The sequence below is a fragment of the Lactuca saligna genome, chromosome 2 (genome assembly GCF_052625555.1).
Source record: "Lactuca saligna cultivar CGN05327 chromosome 2, ASM5262555v1, whole genome shotgun sequence".
In the NCBI taxonomy this organism is placed as follows: Eukaryota; Viridiplantae; Streptophyta; class Magnoliopsida; order Asterales; family Asteraceae; genus Lactuca; species Lactuca saligna.
The window spans coordinates 41,466,836-41,488,817 of record NC_136418.1 but is presented as its reverse complement, the minus strand read 5'-3'; the positions used below and the strand labels follow the sequence as shown (position 1 = coordinate 41,488,817).

The following is a 21,982-nucleotide window of genomic DNA, read 5'->3' as shown; positions in this document are numbered from 1 at the left end:
CGATCAAACCCGACTCATACTTACCCCATAAAAATTTCACAAAGTTCACATATACATACATAAAAAATGTTGCTAGGATAAAGTTGTTATTTATTTATTTTTGAAAAACTTAAGAGTTTTCTATAATAGTCCTTGTAATAAATCAAAAATGAATAAATAAAGATATATAATGCGGAAGCACTAAAAATGTACTTTATTTGTTTGAAGACAAAACATGAACATTAGGAGATAGTAAAGGGACTCGTATTGTAACTTAGACGAAACAAATCCATATACGATTACCAACAAATAAACCCTCCCACCTCTTCACAGAATCCTTGTTCAGCTTGAACGAACAATCACGACTCTAGCTTCGGCGCCACCTTCAAAGGAGACGGTTCTTGTTCCGGTGGTAACCAACTTCCTATTTTCTACTAACAAGTGATTCTTGATCTCTTCCTCTTTCCCTCTCAAACTCTAGATGTCCGATTTCATCTGCAACTTGTTAATTTCTATTGTGTCGAACATATAAAATGCGAAATTAATTTCATTTTTGATTTTCATTATTTTTCACTTTGTAGGGTTAATCGAAAGATTAACAATGAAACCCTGGATTTGAACTTTCATTATTTGGTGCCCTAGCTTACTAGATTCGTAACCCTAGGTTTCAATTTTAACATTGTAAATTATGTCTTGTGGTTAGTGTAAAGTATATTCGTGAATTAGGGTTTAACAATACAGGATTTAGGAACATCATGTAATTTCCTTTTTGAATCATGATGGAAATTTCTTACATTTTTTCAAACTGATGTTCTCGACACCATGGAAATTCCTTTTTGAATCCCAATTAGCCCAGGGTTTCTTAGTTTTGTTATATGTAGCTTCCTATCAATTTGCTTGAGGCAAATCAATTATATCAGTTTTTGCAATATCATGGCTTTCTAAATCTAAACATACAGTGTTAATGTGTTATTATTCTTTCCCTTTTCTGTTCATATGTGTATCAGTATGACAGTATCTTTCATATAGCTTACATGTTACAATGAATGACCTTTGTTTCTTTATTCATGTCATATAATATAATGTTATTCATTTATTTAATTTGGATTAATCATTGTAGTCAGAAGAATGCCTAAAGTGAAGACAAATCGTGTTAAATACCCAGAGGGATGGGAGCTCATAGAACCTACCCTTCGTGAATTACAAGGAAAAATGAGAGAAGGTATTTTGTTTCTTTATATTAATCTCCCATTTGTTACACTTACACATGACATGACACATGAAAATGACATAACAAGTTGTACTGCATAACTAAGACTGATGTCCTAGTGCAGAGACTTATGTGTAAAAGACGTAAATGCCCTTTTCATCCTCATTATTGAAAATAACTTTATCTTAACTAGGATTGAGACCGATGTCAATAGAACAAAACTTCACTTTTTTTGCCCCACTTAAAAAGGAGGGATAGAGACTTATGTGCAAAAGACGTAAATGCCCTTCTCATCCTCATTAGTGAAAATAGTTTTATCTTAATTAGGATTGAGACTGATGTCGATAGAACACTACTTCACTTTTTTATCCTACCCAAAAAGGAGGGACAAAGACTTATGTGCAAAAGACGTAAATGCCCTTCTCATCCTCATTATTGAAAATAACTTTATCTTAACTAGGATTGAGACTGATGTCAATAGAACAAAACTTCACTTTTTTGCCCCACTTAAAAAGGAGGGATAGAGACTTATGTGCAAAAGACGTAAATGCCCTTCTCAATCCTTATCATTGAAAATAGCTTTATCTTAACTAAGATTGAGACTTTGTCAACAGACCAAAACTTCACTTTTTTGTCCTACCCAAAAAAAGGAGGTACAGAGACCTATGTGCAAAAGATGTAAATGCCCTTCTCATCCTCATTATCGAGAACAACCCTATCTTTTCTTTAATTATTGGTTCTTATCCTCACCATTTTACTAATGGAAAAATTTGTCATGTATTTTTTTTAGCTGAGAATGATCCACATGATGGGAAGAGAAAATGTGAGACACTATGGCCTATTTTCAAAATTGCACACCAAAAGAGTCGTTACATATTTGACCTTTATCATCGAAGGAGAGAAATCTCAAAGGAATTGTTTGAATTTTGCTTGGATCAAGGGTATGCTGATCGTAATATCATTGCCAAGTGGAAAAAGGTGTGCAATTTTGCCTTGAATTCCATTTCATTTTCCTTCATATTAAAACATTTTATAAATGATTGTGATATATTTTGGTTGTGATTTTCATTTTCAGCCAGGATATGAACGACTTTGTTGTTTAAGATGCATTCAGCCACGTGATCATAACTTCCAAACAACATGCGTTTGTAGAGTCCCAAAGCATCTGAGAGAGGAAAAGGTTATAGAATGTGTGCATTGTGGCTGCAAAGGTTGTGCAAGTGGAGATTAACAACTTATCTTTCATTAAGTACAAACCGATGCTTAGTTGCTCACATTTTGTATTATGCTTGAATTTATTTAAACTTTATCACTTGTGATGATGTTAAGAAGGTGGTTAACCTTTTGGTATAAAAATGGTTGTCATGTATGCTAATGTGGTTGGAAATTAGTTTATGTATGGACAATAAATTACAAAGACAAAACAACAGTTGTACTCTATCTGGTATGTATTGGACTGAGACTGAAAACAACAGATAGAACTAGAACTTTTGTTGATATGACAAAAATTGCAATGTTTTGTCCAACTTATAAGGTAAAAGTAACTACATGTTTTTAACTCTATTGTTGGCTATATACATATATTAGTACAAGGAATAACAATGCATTTTTATTAATTTGTTATTATGAAATCCTACATTTTTTTTTGTTATACATCGAAAAATCTATTGTTATTGCAATGTCATCTAAATACAAACCAATTTTCACTAATAAGAAAAAGAATATAGGAATAGCAAAAAGAATACAATGATATGGGTATATGTTGAAAACATGAAATCTTATTTATGGATTTTCATCTTCTTACAACAAAAGTGTCTATAATAGTATAATACATAGATAAACAAAAATACATTGTGATATATTTCATTTGGTCTTTTATACATACAAATATACAAACTAGTAATATCCACCAACGCTTCTCCTTCCAACCGCTTTACTTCTACTCCTCGAAATATACGAATCAATTCTTATATTAATTTCTTCATGAAACTCATACATCTCATCTTCATAAATTGTACCCACCAACCCTAATGAGCTATAACTATAACGAACTTCATCAAGAGCAGAAACGTCAAATTCTTGACTTGAAGTACTCGTGATCTTTTCAGATGTTGATCTAAGAAGGACCGATGGATTACTTGGACAATTACTATGATTAATGGTCCAATAATTTGAACCAAACGTGGGTGGTGGTGGAGCTTGTGGTGGAAAGCCGCTCATGTTTCTAATCGGGCCAACTTTTTCATCAAGAATGACCATATTTTCGACATATACCGCTTTTGCTCTTCTGAATAATCTTCGTGGTGCACCTATGTATTTTGTTAGCTTCATTTCTTATGATCCATTCATATAAGTGTGGTAAAAGGTATAAATAGTAAGTTGGGTATTTTGGTAATTTTGTTATGGATGGAAAAATTTAAACGAGGGAATATTGAAGTTTGTTTGTAGGTGTGGGAGTAAGTTAAATATCCTTATCTCTTTGTTTTATAAAGATGCTGGTTCTCGAATTCTTGCTTAGTTTGACTCTTTTTGCTTCAATTTTTTTTATTAATTTTTTTTTATTATGGGTAAAATTTGCAAAATAGTTATGTATTTTGTCAATTTTTATTAATATAGACACTGTATTATATGTTTACTATAATAGCACAATATGTGCAATTTTTAATAATGGAATTCAAAACCAACAAATAGAGCAAGTTTTGACTTTTTAATGCCATGTCTTGTGATATATAACATTCCACGCATTTAAAACAAGATGGATCTCTAATTATTTTCGCAAAAATCTAGATATGTCTATGTTCATAATGAACAAAACAAAAATCCTAAATGTCCACATATGTTCATACATGCTCGTAACCGAATGTTTATATAAAAACTCGATATGAGTATTGTTTTGGTAAAAAATTAATAAACTAATATTCGACCAATATGTATGAGAGACTGTGGTGTTTGAGACAATAAATGTCGAATTATAATCAAAGTGAGACAAAATGCATTATAAGGAAAACCCTTGATCAATTATAAGATCTCCGGCATAAAATCTTAGGAGGTTATGATGATCATCTGCCTTGTTGTTTTTATTGATTTCAATATAAGATTACAAAGATGATGAAGATAATATGAGTACAAATGTAGTAGTAAAGCTAAATGTGTGTAATACGGATGTATTTATAGTTTAGACCAGTGTTGTAAAACTTACCAAATTGGTTGATTACTCGGCTGAGTACTCCCTAGTCGGCCCGTTACCGAGGCGAGTTATAGAATTTGAGTACTTCCCGATCCGTGCCTTATTGAAGCGAGTAATGTTGTAAAACCCGGTCAACTCAGCGATTAATATGTATAATATACTTAATGATTTATTATTTAACACATACACATGCGATTATTACTACATATATATCTTAAATTTTCATTAATTATTCACGAAGTGAAACCATTGTGTGTTGTCTAGTTTTTATGTATTCACATGTATCTAATTTTGTTATATATTTCAATCAACTTATGGCTTTAACTTATGATTTTGACATATATTATTTCCCTAAAAATATTTCTACATGAATTACCGAATCCGAGTACTCCTCAAGTACTCGCTACTTGGTAGGCAGCTGAACAGCGAACAAGTATCGAGTAGCGAGTTCTACAACCATGGTTTAGACTAAGTAACAATAAGTCTGATATTTCCTGGATCCTCTGGAATGAATATATGCACGTTGTGTGACTTGGTACTCCCACATCTTTAGCCTGGTTGAAACGATTCTTCATGGAGAATGGATCTTATGTTGACTAATTCTACACATGTGGGAAAAAGAAAGAAGAACATAACCATTAAAGGTGTTAAGAAATATTAATGTTAATAATCAAGATGCTGAGATATGATTAAGGATCCGGAAGCTTGAAAAATATTAAGGATCCTAAATATGATTCTGGAATCCTACCCCTAACAATTTCCCTCAAATTATATGTACGTAATATTAAGGTTAATTTTTGAATATTCAAAGGTATAATTTAAAAATAAAAAGATAAGGAATTTGAATTTCGAACCCTAATCGGATATGATTTATCCACTCCATAAGCATCATTACACAGTCAAATCTCTCTGTCTCTCTCTCTCTCTCTCTCTCTCTCTCTCTAGGTTAAATAGGGGTAATCGGCTCACGGTTTTCTTTATTTTCCCTAATTTTTCTCTTGATCGTCTCCGATCACCTTCATAGGTAATTTCTTTTTCCTTTTTTTCTTCGTTTTTCTCTTTATCTGATTATGGGCAAGAAGAAAATTCACTCTCGTACCAGCGTTACAGTCCCTTCTAAGAATGACTTCATTGATCAGGGGACCTGACCTATGATGAGGCTTGTTCCTTTGACGATGAAGACACACAGTTTCTCAAAGTTGACAAAACTTTTCCTTCTGATGTAATCTTTAGATCTTTTAAGGCTTCTATCAGCCCGGTTTTGTTTCTTCTTCTTGGGTATGCTTCCCTGAGTATCCTTTTTCTTTGGGTGTCAAATACCCTTTCTAAAGCATTGTTTCTGATTTCTTCCAAGCCATAAACCTTTCGTACATTCAAGCTATGTCAGTTATCTGGAGGATTTTATCTTGGATTGATTTAGTGAATCGCTATCATAACCTAGACATAGATCTTGCCGAGTTGTCTTATGTTTATGATCTTTCTACTTTTTGGATTTTTTTTTCTCAAAGTTAAAACCAATAAATCCCCTCTTATCCTAACATCAAAAGATAATGATGAATCCTGGAAAGAAAAATACTTTTTTTTGTGAGGCTTGACTTCATTGCCGGTAGAGATCTCTTACCCAAAGCTTGAGTTAAAAAGGGTAGGATTTATTTTTTAATCTTGAGGATCCAAGTATTTACTTTTCATATTTTGTTCATTTTGATGTAGGTTTCAATTTTGGAGAAGCTTTTTCCATTACTGAGGATACTAAGGATAAGATCGTGTGTTTCCTTTCTTTAATTGTAAACGTCAGATCATTCAAGTTTTAGTACCCTAGCCTTCAAGAAGGTTCATCTCTCACAGCTTCAATGGCCACCGATAAGCATCCTTCCTTCCTAGTGTATTTATTTGTTTTAAAAATAGGATCCTGAACTTATGAGGACCCTTCTCAATATGTTGAATCTAAGCTACTCGTTATAGTGCTCGATTTGATTTATCTGATCTTGAAGATGACATGTCTAGTGGCCTGCTTGTGGTGAAGAAGGAAAAGATACCTCCCTCTCTCCCTCCTAAGAGGACTCAACTTAATCTTACTGTGAAGACCCCAACACCTTGTAAGAGGAAATCATCTGATGCTTGGGATCTTGAGAATCTTGGAACATATGAGGCGCTAAAGAAGCTGATCACGTTCTCCCGATACGCAAGTACTATTGTGTTCTATCCATTTATTTATTTTTATTTTTTACTTATCGTTTCTCTTCTTATTTGGTTGATCACGTCTCTCACTCTAATGAGGATCTCAAGGCCAAGCTTGCTCAAATGGAGCACACTTTGAGAGAGCTTGAGGAGATCAACAAGGAGCTCTTACAGAGGGTGGAGAATTTGTCCTAGGAGAAATGTAACGTCCCAAAAATAAGACCCAAGACTTTTCATTTTTAAATTAATAAAATGGTAATCCAAAACATCATCATAAAATCAAGATGGATCACAGTGTATCACTACATCATAAAATATTAGAGTAAATCATAAAATGCGGAATAAGGTGGTGTATGCTCTGCAATCATCCCAGGCTCTTCCCTTTCGAACTAGAAGTACCTGAAACATAAATTGAAAATCGTAAGCACAAAACTTAGTGAGTTCCCAAAAATATTACATACCATACATAATAATCACATACTGGGCCCCCGTCATTCATCGGGACTCGCCCAACATCGGGTCTCTCCCGACATTGGGTCTCGCCCGGCATCGGGTCTTGCTCGACATCAAGCTTCGCTCGGTATACAAATCTGCCAGTCATCAGGCCCTGCCTGGCATCGGGCTCCGCCCGATACACATATAAACATATAATCATACGAATACATGTGATAATAACAAAGACAATAACATACAATATAGTTGTCGAGCCCCACCCAACATCAGGCCTTGTTAGGTAAGCACACCATCACATAACACATGCAAGATTCACACAAACATCTAGCACCCTAACATAATAAATAATAGGCCGGCATTAGTGCCTTCGACCTGCTAAACATAATGAGAAAACTCACCTCAAACTGGTGAATCGCTCAGATAAATCTGTGCTTGCTGGTCCGATAATCCCCATGCTATCATTACTAATAACATCCAATTAATAATTGAATTCCAATCTATAACCACAAGTCTAATCTATTAGGACCATAACTAGGGAAAAAGACCATATTACCCTTTACCTTACTTGGCCCAAGGCCAAGGTGTAACATCCCAAAATTCAAGACCAAAAATTTCATTTTTAATTTAATAATTCATAAAACAGATTATCAAAATCCCATATCATAAAAACCACAAGTCATATGTCTCAAAACAAGTCATAATAATGTCACAATATCATGGTGCGGAAAATAGTGGTGTGATGCGTTGCAGTCGCGCCAGCTGCTTTCCCGTCGAAGAAGAGGTACTTAAAACCAAAACTAAAAACTATAAGCACAAATCTTAGTGAGTTCCCCCATCATACCACATACCATACAATAAACATACTACCAGACATATCTAGGTGTCAGGCCTACCCTGCCGAGCATATCTAGGTGCTCAACCTACCCTTGTCAGGCATACCGGGGTGCCCGACCTACCCCTATCAAGCATATCTGGGTACTCGACCTACCCTACCAGGCATATATGGGTGCCCGACCTACCCTCTGATTTATTTCAAACGGTTACGGGGACTATTTCACCCTACCACTACCACATAATAATATAGCATAACATACTGTCAGCCATATCTGGGTGTGCGACCTACCCTATTGGTCTTTACAATCGATACTGGGGTCTATCCCACCCCTCATACCGCTATCACATAACAACATAGCACTCTAGTACATAACTCATAACAGATAGTGGCATACCAGACAATTATCACACAAACAATTATCTTAACTATAATCAACTACTAGTAGGCCGGCATTGGTGCATTCGACCCACTTCTACTGGAAGGTAACTCACCTCGATAACTTGGAAATAGTTGTAAAGGCTCCTACTCTAAAATCGACCCCTCTCCTACACCTATACATACGCATTTCCTTTAACTGCCCTTTCCATACTCATAACCACTTAAGGGTCAACTTTGGTCAAAGTCCAAGTCAAAGTCAACATTCTGGTAAAAGTCAACATTCTGGTTGACTCAACTTGCCGAGTTAATCCATCAACTAGCCGAGTTCCATAAATCAGAGAACCCTAAACTCGCGATCCAACTTTTCGAGTTACCCTTTAACTTGCCGAGTTCTTCCTGATGACAGAATCGAGACTTTTCGCTTCAACTCATCGAGTTCTCCAATCTTCAGAACCCTGAAAACTTAGCATACTCACTGAGTCATCTCCTAGACTCGCTGAGTTTGCTCATTAACCAGAAAATATTGGGGCCACGATCCAACTCGTCGAGTTCATGAACAACTCATTGAGTTCTTCTTGGTCTATATCCATTAAGTCGCTTTCTGTTGGGCTCAATGCTTCCAAGCCATAGATCTAGTCACCTAGGGTCGATATATCATGTAAAGTTTCTAACTTTACGTCCATTCATGGATTATTTAGCTCAAAGACCCAAAAAGGTGGTTCACAAGTTGCATGAGATTCCTATGGCCATAAAGTTGACACCCTTGTCCCTCAAAGACTCTAGATCTGAAGGTTCTTTCCACAGGGGACGTCCAAATCCCAAAGGCTACCATTAATGAACCAAAACATGGAGAAAAACCCTAAAGCTAGATCTAAACACTTAATAAGCAAGGTAAGAGCTTTATACCTCAGATGAACCAGAAATGAAGCTCTACTTCTAGATCTATTATTCTCCTTCACTTCCTTGCTCCTTCCTCACTTCTTTTCTTTTTCAAAACCTCAAGAAAGCACAAGAATGACTCAAAAACTCTAAAAAAATGTATTAGGGTTTTGTGGCTAGGGTTTGGGTTGATGGAGGTTGTAAATGAGGCCAGCCTTTGGAGGTTAAAGTGTTTAAATAGGGTGCTAAACCTTGAAAATTAGGGTTTCAATTTGACAGTCCTACTCGTCGAATTGAGGCTCTCAACTCGTTGAGTAGACTTTAAATCCCACATCCCAAATTTCCATTCCTACTCGACGAGTTTGGGGCCTCCAACTCGTCAATTTCTTGAACAAAATGAATAAATATTATTTAAAATACATACTAGGAACCGAGTCTTATACAAGGCCCAACTCAACTACTATGAAGGCCCAAACTCTACTTGGCAACCCAAGGCCCACTTATGGCCTAATCTTCCAAATTGGGCCCAAACCCATCATGGGCCTAAAATCTAAGGAATCCCAATATGCTAGTCCAAGGTTTATCATAGAAGTTTGATGTTCTAATAAGTCTAAAACAATGGAAACACAAACATTGGCCCAATACTGAAAATGTCAAGTCCAACACTCATCTACTAAGTACACGAGGCCTACTCAGCTTGTACGCTTAGCGTACTCCTTCTGGGGCTAGTATGCGCAACATACTAGCTAGGAACACCCAACATACTCCCGGTGTTCCATCCTTCTCCATTAAGTACTTAATTGGTTTAGTCTTTCCTCCAAACTCACAGACCTTTTCCCTAGAGGCCACTAATCACGTAAAGTTGGCAACTTTACATACATGCATGGCTTAATGAGGCTCAATAGCTCAAAAAGTGTTTAACAAATGTCTTAATACATGAATGGGTTCAAATACTTCATAAAAGTTGACACTTTTATAAACTTGGGGAGTATATGGAGCTAATATCTAGCATCCGTTGCCTCTGGAGTAGACCAAAAGCTCTCCATTAACACAAAGGACTCAAAAGATGCACAAATGTTCCAAGAACTATATCTAGCATAGAAGAGCACAAAAGTGTAAGATTTTTACCTCAAAAAGCTTGCAAATGTGGAATTGATCATGGATCTACAAACTCAATCAACTTCTCTAAGGGTTTCTCTTTTTCTTTTTCATCTTAAGACACCAAAAAAATCTCTTTCTCAAGCCCACAAACTAACTAACATACTTAGGGTTTCATTTTCTGGGACAAGGAGGATGGAGGTTGGCTAAACATGACTAAATGAGGCTGTCATAAGGTTTAAATTAGATGAAAACCCTAAAATTAGGGTTTTCTTAATACTCACATACGCCATGCATACTCCACGTACATGGTTAAGTCCCATGATCAAGACATTGGGCTAGTACGCCAAGCATACCACCTAGTATGCCCCACATTCTAGCGAAAGGACCAAAATGCAAGTTTTTTCGATAAAAGGTGTTAAATGAAAAACTTACCAAACTTGAGTGTTAAAAAAAGTTGACAAGGAGGAGGAACATGTGGCTGAGATGGATGAGGTGATTGCGAAAGCGAAGATAAGTGCTGCTATTGTTGTTTGGGAAGTGAAAATTAAGCTTGCGGAGGATCTTGAGAATATGGGATCCTAGAATGTGACCAGATGGTGTGAGGCCCTGGACAAGTTAACTAGCAAGCTTGTTGATACTTTTTAGGATCCTACATTGCAGCCAAAGGAGGAAGGAGAGAAGAATGAGACGAATGTGGCTTTGTGTAACACCCAAAATCAGAAAGGTCAAGAAAGGAAAGAAAACCTAAGTCAAAGGGTCAACTCATCGAGTCCAAGGAGGAACTCGGCGAGTCCGAGCGGGATCTGGGTCGAGGAGTGAGTGACCGACTAGGCGAGTCGGCAAAGGGGACTCGGCGAGTCTAGTATGAACGAGGAAAACCCTAAATACGGGACTTTGTGCACTATTTAAGCACCTCATTCTCTTCCTTAGGGTTCCTTTACAGCTCCTCTCATCCAAAACATCAAACCCTAGCCACCATATCCGTTTTTGAGAAAATATCTAGCCTTGGTGTTGTGATTTGAAGCTTGGAAGAGGACGAAGTTCATAGGGTGCAAGAGGAATCCTTAGATCCAAAATTGGTGTGACTTTTCAGAGCATTTGAAGGTAAGAAGTCATTACCTTCACTCCTTTGCTCATAGTTTCCTATTTGTCATGAGATGTGGGGCTTTTATGCCATGTCCTAGATCCAATTGGAGTTAGAAGTCCAGATCTGAAGTTGCTACCTCGGATCTAAGAGTATTCTGGCCTAGAGAGTCATAAAATATCAGCCTTGGGGGTGTAGGTGACATGTTTGTCTTAAACCCGAGTATGGAGTGTTTTGGGCCTAGATCTCCTTAGCTACACGTAAAGTTTGCAACATTACGTGAGGAATAGGCCTTAGAAGGGTGGATCTACAGTTTGGAGTCACTACATGACTCAAAAAGCCTCTGAATGCATGAAGGACTGAGTAGACTCGGCGAGTCCTTCGAGTGGACTCAGCGAGTAGTATGAAGATTGGGAGGAACTCGACGAGTTGGATGAACAACTCGCGAGTCTGTTAAAGATTGCCTTGGACTCGACGACTCTATTCTTGGACTCGGTGAGTCAAGTCGCGAAACCCCAAACCCTTCGAGTTAAGACTCGGATCAGTGAGTTGAGTGGGGACTCAGTGAGTTGGACATGTCAGGACTCGGAAATCGGTAGACTCGGCGAGTCAGGGGTTGACTCGGCAAGTCGAGTCGCGAATGAAAGGATTCTGAGCTAATGAACTCGGCGAGTCTGTAGGCAGACTCGGCGAGTAGGGTTGACCTGGAAGGTTGACTTTGACTAGGACTTTGACTTTGACCATAGTTGACTTTTGGAGATCAGTTAAGCTAAGTGATATATGTTTTGATATTGGTAGCTCGGGGAGCTAGTGGAACAGCGGTTCAGGGAATTCTCGGTCAGCATCCAGTGGGGTTATCAGCAAGTTTAGTAGTACCAGGTGAGTTTCCCTTTGTGTGAATGGGTCTAAGGCCACAATGCTGGCCCATGTAGTTATGAGTAGAAGACCCGGGGGTTAGCCCTAGGCACTATATGCTAATATGATATTTAGGACGAGGTCCAATGGTAGCGGGCGGGTGCCCAAGGAATGGTTTATGTGATAGTTTATACTTGTTGTCTGTGTGATACATGTATATGCCTGGTAGGGAGGTGAGTGTGGGCGAGGTCCTGTATCTCACCAATAGCAGAGTGTGGACGGTGTTCCATATCTCATTAGCAGCAGGGTAGGGGCGAGGCCCAAGTTAGGGAGAGAGTGAGTGTAGGCTGGGCCTGTAACTCGCTACCAATAGGAGCATGGACGGGGTTTCATGACTCATCAGTAGCAGGACAAGGGCGAGGCCCAAGGTAGGCGAGGCCTCACGATAGGATTTATTAGTATGTGTTAGCTTATGTGTTGTTATATGCTTATGTGTTATTATATGTTAGCGGGCAGGGCCCAGTAACAGGCGAGGCCTAAGTGAAATAGATCTGTACCCGAGCGGCAGGGCCGTTGTAGCAGGCGAGGCTCGGGGTAGGGGGCGAGGCCCAGAATAGCGGGCGTGGCCCAGTATGTGCAGTATGTGGTTATGCATGGTATTGGTAGGTTGGGGAACTCACTAAGCTTCGTGCTTACGGTTTTTAGTTTTGGTTTCAGGTACCTCCGGCAGCGGAGGGAAGAGCTCGGGGTGATCGCATGGCACACACCATAGATTAGTCAGCCTGCGATGTTTTACTCTGATAATGAACATGTGTTTTGGAAATTAATACTCTAATTATGTTATGGATTGATAATTATGTTTTAAGTAATGCTTTATAAAAGAAATTTTTAGTCTTGAATTTTGGGACGTTACACTTTGGGTGGTGGTGATCAATCTACAACTTAAATTTTATTTAGTTCAAATCAACTCTAATATTTTAGGTATGTAAGCCAATATTCACTTTTCTATAGGGTTGGTGGGCAACCCCTTTCAATTTCACGTCATGGTTGTTTTATATTTTCTTGTTTGCATGGTTGATATGCTTGACATGATCGTAAGTCTTCTTAGGATCCTTATGTGATCACCATACTAGAGAGTTCAGTCTTTATAAGAACTCTCAAGATTTGAATAACCTGAAATAATTAGTAACCAATTTGGGATCTTAAAATAGTTAAGATTTTTTAGGATAATCAACCTTCATCATTACATAGGAAAATAGCTTTAAAGATAGATAAAACTTAGTGATCTTTGGCTTTTGTAACCTTCTTATTCAGGGGAAGTCTTAAGTCATGATCCCATATGATCTTTAGAGCCTCCTTAGAGAAGGATTCCTATCAAGAGACTTTTGAGGGTCCTTACTTTGTTTTTTAATCTGATTGGCAGATAATCAGGGAAGATACCTACTAGGGAAAATCTTACTGTAAACAATAGCCGTGAAAATTCCATTATAACTAGGGAAAATCCCACTTCAAATAATAACTGTCCCATTACAACTAGGAAAAATACCTCATCTGCAACACCAGGATCAATATTTTCAATATAAGCCTACATTAACAAATAAGAAAGAATAAATTTATAAAAGAAAGTGGACACAAGAGTATTATTCAAATTTCAAAATACCCACACTTATAATTCTATTCGATACTGATTCTCATGGGTGTAGTTAAGCAATAAATTATATTCATTTCACTCATGGAACGATTTGTTTCCATTTGATCTGCAAATTTAACAAAACTGTATCCCTTTGAGCGTTATGTTTTGGCATATGTGACAATGTGGGCGCCTCTTACAAATGGACATTGAATGCCAAAGGTTTCTTGAACATTAAATGCCAGGGCATCTTTCTCACAAAACTTTAGGAACTATATGAACAATCCCCACTAATTGATTGCAAAAGTTATCACAAAAAAATGGATAGCCAAGAAACTTGTCTAAATGAGTGGATAAACATTTCTTTTCTCTTTGCATCTAGGGAATCATCAACATTAATCAAACTGTAATAACTTATGAAAACATCATGACGTCTTTCTCATGTTCTATATAAATAGTACACATTAATCGACTGCAAAAGTTATCACATAAAAAATAGACAGCCAAGAAACATATCTAAATGAGCAGATAAACATTCATTTTATCTTTGCATCAAGAGAATCGACAACATTAGTCAAATTGGAATAACTTCTGAAATATTATTATTAAAGTAAATAAAATGTCAAATCTGGATTGTTTGAGCTATAAAAATAACAAACAAAAAATTGATTAATTAGCACATTATTCGTTGTTTTTGGTAGTTGTTCTTAACTTCTTCTATAAATTTTTTATTTTTCTTAATGTACCCCAATCACTTTCTTTGACAAAACTACAAACGTTAAAAAGCATTTGATGAGTATATTCTTCTTTATTATCAATGAACCAATAATTTTTTTTACAACAAGGAAGAGGGTTGGACGGAGGTTCGATGCTGTAAACAAAAACGAGATGACAAAGACGTTGTGACCACCTTCTACGTATCATGATTTCAGGATGGAACAAGTAAAATGGAGTTACATAGATCATTTGACAGATTCAGCCTTGTAGTAGACATATATATTGGTGGGAAGAAGAATCAATAGAAGCAGAACTTTGCGTTCATCAGATACGTTGGGATAAAGGATGTGAAGGCCCTGGAGGCAGCCATACAGGGAGTTAGAATAAAGGGCATGCTACTCTCGTCAAATTTGTCCAAATACCAGAAGGAAAGTATGATTACTAAAAGACCCTCAACAAGTCGTCACGGTAAACCTCATGTAACATCCATCTCAAGGAATGGCACTAGGGACTTCAGAACTTTTGCTCAAGTCACATCAGGGAAGAAAGGTAATTGCCTGAGTAATTCTCCCCCCATCATTCTTAATCCTGAAACTACTATGAGCAAATGGATACGGAAAATTATGTTGATTGGAGAGACACATAGCCTTGACCACATTTCCAACCTACCTGCACCCACCCTCATGAACGAAGGCACAAAATATTTCGGTGGCTTGAGAGTTGCCATTCTATTTGATTCATCGAAGGATGCCCGTGAATTTTTAGAAGACAAAGGCAGATGGCAAGAATGGTTTAAGTGGATGATACTAGGTGAACAAATGGATTCCAGTTATGAAAGATTGGCATGGTTGAAAATTAATGGTGTGCCCCTCAAATACTGGGATGAAGATAACTTCTCCCGTATTGCCAGTAGATTTGGGAAGGTCATATGCCCATTTGATAACATACATAACAGGAGAGATCTCTCCATGGGCAAAGTCGAAATAATCACAGCAAGAAAGAAGTGGATCAATGAAGAAGTTGAAGTTACGGTGAATGGTGTATTACACTCCGTCGGAGTAGTTGAGTACACAGACGACTGGTCGCCATTTAACCCCTGCCCATTTGACATAGTGGCTAAGGATGGTGACTCGGAAGCCACTGATGGCGAGGACGAGGATGAGGGTGTATCAGAGACATGGCTATAGGAAGACGATAATGAGATGGAGGAAGGAGAATTCCAGCTGGACGCCACACCGGAGGTACAACCGGAGAAGTCGAAAAGTCATGATAGAAGTGTAAAGCCTCCAAGGAACATTGTGAATGTAAATGTGGTGTGAATTGAATCCTTGAAGAGTGGTTCCCAACATAGGGAACTTGGCATGGAAGGCATTAATGATAGGTCAACAGATGTTAATATGGTGTTTGGAATTCCATTTAGAATGGTGAACGAGGAGGCAAATGGAGACCTAATGAATACAACTATTGTTGGTATCAATAGTCAGGAGGTTGGACCCACTCAAAATGGGAATGCGCCCAATAACAATCTGCTACCTCAAGATTATGCTGGACTACCCTATATTGTTACCACTCCAGCCCAAAATATATTTACAGCCCAAAAAGGTGATTCGATATCAGGTACTGAGCACAACAGTAATGAAGCCAAGATTAAAAAAAGAAAACACGCAAGAATCAGTAATCGCTTGTCCCCAAGAACTTTCACACCATCAACCAGCAACAATCTATCGTCTAAATGTGGTGATATCCATCAATCTCCCCATATAAGTGCATCGCTTGATCTTAATAAGAACCCTATAAACTCCTCGCCGGATAGGATTAGTAGAAAGAGATTAGACGTGACCGGGTCAGATGGAATCAGGAAAATTATGGAAATTGGGGTAGAAATCGGGTTTCAAATGGATGCTGACAATCAAATACTGGTTGAGGCCATGGGTTGTAGGGGAGGCTGTATACCTAAGCCATGAATTTCCTATCACTAAACATAAGAGGTGTAGGTGAAGATGAGAAAGTAAATTGGGTTAGAAGGTTGAAGGTTCATCATAGAGTAACTTTTGTTGGGCTCCAAGAAACTCAAATATCTGATTACTCAAGCATTAACGTAAATGGTTGCTGGAATTCCAATGAATTTGATTTTGATGGTGTTGGCTCTAACGAGCGATCTAATGGTCTCATTTCTATATGGGATACCAGGTGTTTTCAGAAAAATGAGGCGATCAAGAATCAACACTTTCTTATAATAATTGGCAAATGCAAGACCATTGAGGGGAACCTGAATATGGTTAATGTTTATGGTCCGCAATCATTGGCAGACAAAAAGAAGCTGTGGGATAAGCTAATAAGGATAAAAATGAAAAGTCAGGCATGTGGGTTGTTTTTGGGGACTTTAATGCTGCCAGATACCCTAGCAAGAGATGTAATTCAAAATTTTGCCCCTCTAGTGCTTTTGCCTTCAATAAGTTCATACAGGAAGCGGACCTAAAGGAGTTCAACATGGGTGGTGAAAGGTTTACTTTTATGAGTCGGGCGGATGCCAAACTAAGAAAGCTCTATAGATTCATGGTTTGCTCGAGCTATCTCAATTCTTTTCCCCTTAGTGCAGTGACTGCTCACCCTCGAGAATTATCCGATCATAGTCCCATCACACTACAGTCTGCTATCATAGACTTTGGGCTGATTCCGTTCAAGCTATTCAACTCTTGGTTATTGAGAGAGGGTTTTGATCAGATAGTAAATGATGCATGGAACCGATTCATGGGTTTTGGCACTCCAGATGCTTACTTGGCTGCCAAACTCAGGTTTTTAAAGAGCTCGATTAAGAAGTGGAGGAAGGAAGAAAGCCAAAAAGAAATGAAGAATCTTAGTGACACAAAATTCCTGGTCAAAGATCTTGAGAAGCTTGCGGAAGTCAGACCTCTCATAGCTTTGGAGGTGAGTAACTGGAATAAGGGAATTAAAAAGATATTGGAGTTGGAACGATGGAAAGCCATGGACCTAAAACATAAATCTCGAATTAAAGTGGACTGTTGATGGGGAAGAAAATACTAAGTTCTTCCATGACTTCATCAATGGTAAAAACAGGAGGAATTACCTGCATGGCCTCATGATTAACGGTCGCTGGACAACCAAGGTCAACTTGATCAAAGAGGAAGTACTTAGATTCTATGAGAAAAAATTCTCAGAAGACTATGTTTCTAGACCTAAGTTCATAAACTCGTTGTTTAAGACGATCTCAATGATGGATGCCATCAGAATCGAATCTCCCTTCAGTTTGGAGGAGGTTAAAGCTGCGATTTAGCAATGTGGTAGTGAAAAAGCCCCACGACCTGATGGTTTCACATTTAAATTTTTTAAAAAATTCTAGGACATCGTTAAATACGAAGTGATGAATTTTTTGAGGTATTTTGAAGAGTATGGTGCTTTGTCTCATGGATGTAACTCTTCCTTCATTACACTTGTTCCAAAAGTCAAGGACCCTATTTCTTTGAATGACTTCCGTCTAATAAGCCTAATTGGTTGCTTGAGTAAGATCATAAGTAAGATACTCTCAACCCGTATGAAGACTGTCATTGGTGGGATAATTGACGATGTTTAATCGGCATATGTGGATGGGCGTTGTATACTCGATGGCCCCCTCATGATCAATGAGATTTGCTCATGGGCAAAGCGTAGCAAAAAAGAGTCCTTATTTTCAAAGTAGATTTTGACAAAGCATTTGACTCGATGAATTGGGAATACTTAGATTCGATACTTGCTCAAATGGGATTTGGAAACAAATGGAGGATGTGGGTTCGGGGTTGCTTGAAGTCTTCTAGGGCATCAGTCATCATCAATGGCTCTCCAATGAAAGAATTTTCTATAACTAAAGGGGTTAGGCAAGGAGATCCTCTCTCACCATACTTATTTATTATTGCCATGGAGGGCTTAAATGTAGCTCTTAAATCTACCCGGGACAAGGGGATTTTTAAAGGAATTCAAATACCTGGAAACGAACCAACTTTATCTCACTTATTCTACGCGGATGATGCGTTGTTTATTGGTGAATGGTCTAGAGCTAGTCTTAAAAACCTTGCGCGTATACTTAGGTGTTTCCATATATCATCGGGCCTCAAGGTAAACTTCCACAAATCAAGAGTTTTTGGTGTAGGGTCCACCTTGCAAGAAACAACGAATTAAGCAAGCTTATTGGGATGTGAAGCTGGAGTTCTGCCATTCGATTATCTTGGGGTTCCGGTGGGAGCCAACATGAATCATAAAAAAAATTGGAAGCCCATACTTAAGAAATTTCATTCCAAACTATCACTTTGGAAGGCCAAAACCCTCTCTTTTGGGGGTAGGCTAACGTTAATAAAGTCTGTCCTTGGTAATCTTCCCACCTACTATTTATCGTTATTCAAGGCCCTGACTGGTATGCTAAACGAGATGGAAAAAATTAGAAGAACTTTTCTATGGGGTGGATGTGATGATAAGAGGAAAATACATTGGGTAGCATGGGATAAAGTCCTTGCAGCTAAAAGTGATGGAGGACTAGCTGTGGGCTTGATAGAAGCATTAAACATTGGGCTACTTGTGAAATGGTGGTGGCGTTTAAAAAATGAGGGGCACTCTCTTTGGGCTCGAGTAATATGCGGGGTCCACAAATTGTCAAATAAGCCTTTTGATTACTTATCTAGATAAAATGTTAGTGGGGTTTGGAGTACCATTGGAGGAATTAAAAATCAACTGGTGAAGCAAGGATTGGGAGTTCATGATGTGTTTAAGCTGGGAATGAAACTCTATTCTGGTACGATCCTTGGTTAGGGCCGGTGAAATTAAAAGAAAAATACCCCTTCCTATTTGAGTTGGAAGCTAGGAAAAAATGTTTAGTCGCTGGCAAACTTTCAGGATCAACCATCTCATGGAATTGGAAGTCTCATCCTCCTAATCTTGGTCAAGGGTCAGTTGTCCAAGAACTCACTAATGACCTTTCATGTATTCGCCTATTCCACGGTGTTGATCACTGCAAATGCAAATTAAGAGGTGGTGGTATGTATATTGTTAGCTCAGTCCGAAAAATCTTAGATAAACATCCCATCTCCATTTCGGGCCCTATGACAATTAACTAGTGCAAAGTGGTTCCAATTAAGGTATTATGTTTCATCTGGAAAGCTGCACAAGGTAGAATACCTGTTGCTGTTGAATTGGAGATGAGGGGTATTAAGGTCAATTCACTGTCGTGCAGCTCGTGTATTGGACAACAGGAGAGTGTCGACCATGTTCTCATTGACTGCCCATTTGCGTCCAGAATCAGAGAGAATATTATGAGCTGGTGTGGAGTAATGCTTGATCAAAGCTCATTACGGACTACTGGGATCTTCTTCATGCTATTTCTGCATGGGGTAGCTGTCCAAAAAAAAAAAGGAAACAACTAACAATCATGTGCTATGGCATGTTATGGAATCTATGGCGGTTCAGGAACAAACAATTGTTTCAAAACGATGGAGTTTCATTGATTTAGGGGACTGAGTCTATCGAAACTATGGTCTTTCATTGGTGTAAGCACAGGGGTAAAAAGGTAATTTGTAACTGGGACGAATGGTTAGTGTCCCCGTTTATTGGATTGTAATCCATTGTACTCCTATGTATGTTGCTTTGGGTCCCTCATCTAGTTACTTGCCAGGTGGGGCTCCCCTTATTAATATATTTGTCGTTTCAAAAAAAAATTACTGGACGTTTTTTCAAGATAATAATAAACACTCTATCCAACTCGTTATCTAGGTTTTCACAATTATTGGGGATTGTTCATATAGATCGAGCGAAATAAAATGAAAGAAATAGGGTTACGGAGCAGACATGATTATAAGGGATTTTGATCCGTGATATAAACGATTTTCTAGATATATTGGAACTTAATTTAGGTGTATAAAAGAAAATTACTAAGATACCCTTATTCAGGGTTTTGAATTGATTGGTCTATAATGAACCATACATCTACACAATAGATAGTTAGAACACAATTATATATATATATATATATATATATATATATATATATATATATATATATATATATATATATATATATATATATAGTCAAGATCAAATAAGAAGGAAATTTTTGGTAGGAAGGTAAGAAGTTTTTTTTTCTACATATTTTTTTCGCGAACAAACAAAATGAATCATTAGATGATTCATTTGTAAGATGATTCACAAGAAAAAATTCTCAAAAAACATCTAGATTATTCATTTATATAATGATTTTGTTGTTATTCACTAAAATTATCATAAAAGTGAATTTTTTCTTAATTTACTTAAAAATGAATCATAAAGATGTTTTTTTTTTGAGAATTTTATCTTGTGAATCATCTTACAATTGAATCATCTAGTGATTCATTTTTTTTGTTCGTCAAAAAACTATGTAGAAAAAAAACTTCTTACCTTCCCACCAAATTTTTTTTTTACCGGATCTATATCATATATATATATATATATATATATATATATATATATATATATATATATATATATGTGTGTGTGTGTGTGTGTGTGTGTGTGTGTGGATTGTTCATTTTAGATTCTATAAAAATTAAAGATCTTGAGATTTTCTTTTATTAATGTATAAATAATCAAAAAGAAATAAATATATTTGAATAATCATAATTGATTTAATCAAAACAGAATTGACATATTTATGAATAAAAAAAAGTTTTAAATCTTCCAATTTTCAACGACATATTCATATATTTAAGTCCATTCATTAAAAAAAAATTAAAAAAAAAAAAAGAAAAAAAAAAAAAAAAACTCGACAAAACAAACGTGCATTTACGAAGGAGTGCACCTTTTCCGAATCTATGCATTTTTTACGTTTGGTGCATATATGTAATCTTCATATATGCATGTTTTCTTAGAACTTTTTTTTTTTTTTTTTTTTTTTTACAAATGGTCTTTAAATATAGCTAACTTAATGCATTAAATATAGTTATTAAAAATTAAATATTTTTTGTTTTGTTTTTCTATAAATGTGCTTAGTAGTTTATCCGACTCCAAAACTTTGCAAACAAAGTTTAAGTAAAAGTGTTGGATCATTTTTATGCGGTATTAGAATGCAATAACAAGATAAATTATTTATTTAGTGTGATAAATTTTATTTATTATATAATTAGGTGTCATAGCTACAGATTGATTAAAATAAAAGTTAAGAGTAAATTACACGAATGGTTCCTTTGGTTTGGGGTAATTTGCATGTTTGGTTCCTAACTTATTTTTTGAACTCGGAAGGTCCCTACTATTTGTTATTGCTACACACTTGGTCCTTATTGTTTGTTTTTGTTACGTATTTGGTCTCTATCTTACGTAAAAAGATAATTATTTAAATAGAGAAAAACGGTATGGTAGGTAAGGTAAGAAGATGGGATGAGGTTGAGGGTGTGTTTATTTAAATAAATTAAAAAATCAAGAGAAAAATAGACTTTTTATATAAGATAGGGACCAAACGTGTAACAAAAACAAACATTAGGAAC

At 36.9% G+C, this 21,982-nt stretch overlaps 2 protein-coding genes across 4 annotated transcripts; both read left to right on the top strand.

Annotated features, from left to right (window-relative positions):
- Window positions 1-257: 257 nt before the first annotated feature.
- On the top strand, window positions 258-2,564 carry LOC145030897 (protein BUD31 homolog 2). Of its 3 annotated transcripts, none has more exons than XM_078979340.1 (4): window positions 258-391; window positions 1,100-1,201; window positions 1,980-2,167; window positions 2,265-2,564. In XM_078979340.1, the coding sequence occupies exons 2-4, from the start codon at window positions 1,108-1,110 to the stop codon at window positions 2,418-2,420; spliced, it is 438 nt and encodes a 145-aa protein (XP_078835466.1). In that variant the 5' UTR covers window positions 258-391; window positions 1,100-1,107; the 3' UTR covers window positions 2,421-2,564. The 3 variants fall into 3 exon arrangements, with proteins under 3 accessions (XP_078835466.1, XP_078835467.1, XP_078835468.1); XM_078979341.1 differs by having other exon boundaries at window positions 259-388; XM_078979342.1 differs by having other exon boundaries at window positions 291-420.
- Window positions 2,565-16,446: 13,882 nt separating this feature from the next.
- Window positions 16,447-17,781, top strand: LOC145029666 (uncharacterized). Its single transcript, XM_078978160.1, has 3 exons — window positions 16,447-16,845; window positions 16,953-17,414; window positions 17,503-17,781. The coding sequence occupies exons 1-3, from the start codon at window positions 16,447-16,449 to the stop codon at window positions 17,779-17,781; spliced, it is 1,140 nt and encodes a 379-aa protein (XP_078834286.1).
- The last annotated feature ends 4,201 nt before the right edge of the window (window positions 17,782-21,982 follow it).

Bases quoted from the DNA above. Each gene is read 5' to 3' on its own strand.
- LOC145029666 (XM_078978160.1), top strand. From the start codon at position 16,447: ATGAATTTCCTATCACTAAACATAAGAGGTGTAGGTGAAGATGAGAAA. The intron at 16,846-16,952 runs GCATGTGGGTTG...AAGTTCATACAG, and splicing joins GGATAAAAATGAAAAGTCAG to GAAGCGGACCTAAAGGAGTT. The intron at 17,415-17,502 runs GTGAGTAACTGG...CTCGAATTAAAG, and splicing joins GACCTCTCATAGCTTTGGAG to TGGACTGTTGATGGGGAAGA.
- LOC145030897 (XM_078979340.1), top strand. From the start codon at position 1,108: ATGCCTAAAGTGAAGACAAATCGTGTTAAATACCCAGAGGGATGGGAG. The intron at 1,202-1,979 runs GTATTTTGTTTC...TATTTTTTTTAG, and splicing joins ACAAGGAAAAATGAGAGAAG to CTGAGAATGATCCACATGAT. The intron at 2,168-2,264 runs GTGTGCAATTTT...TTTCATTTTCAG, and splicing joins TCATTGCCAAGTGGAAAAAG to CCAGGATATGAACGACTTTG.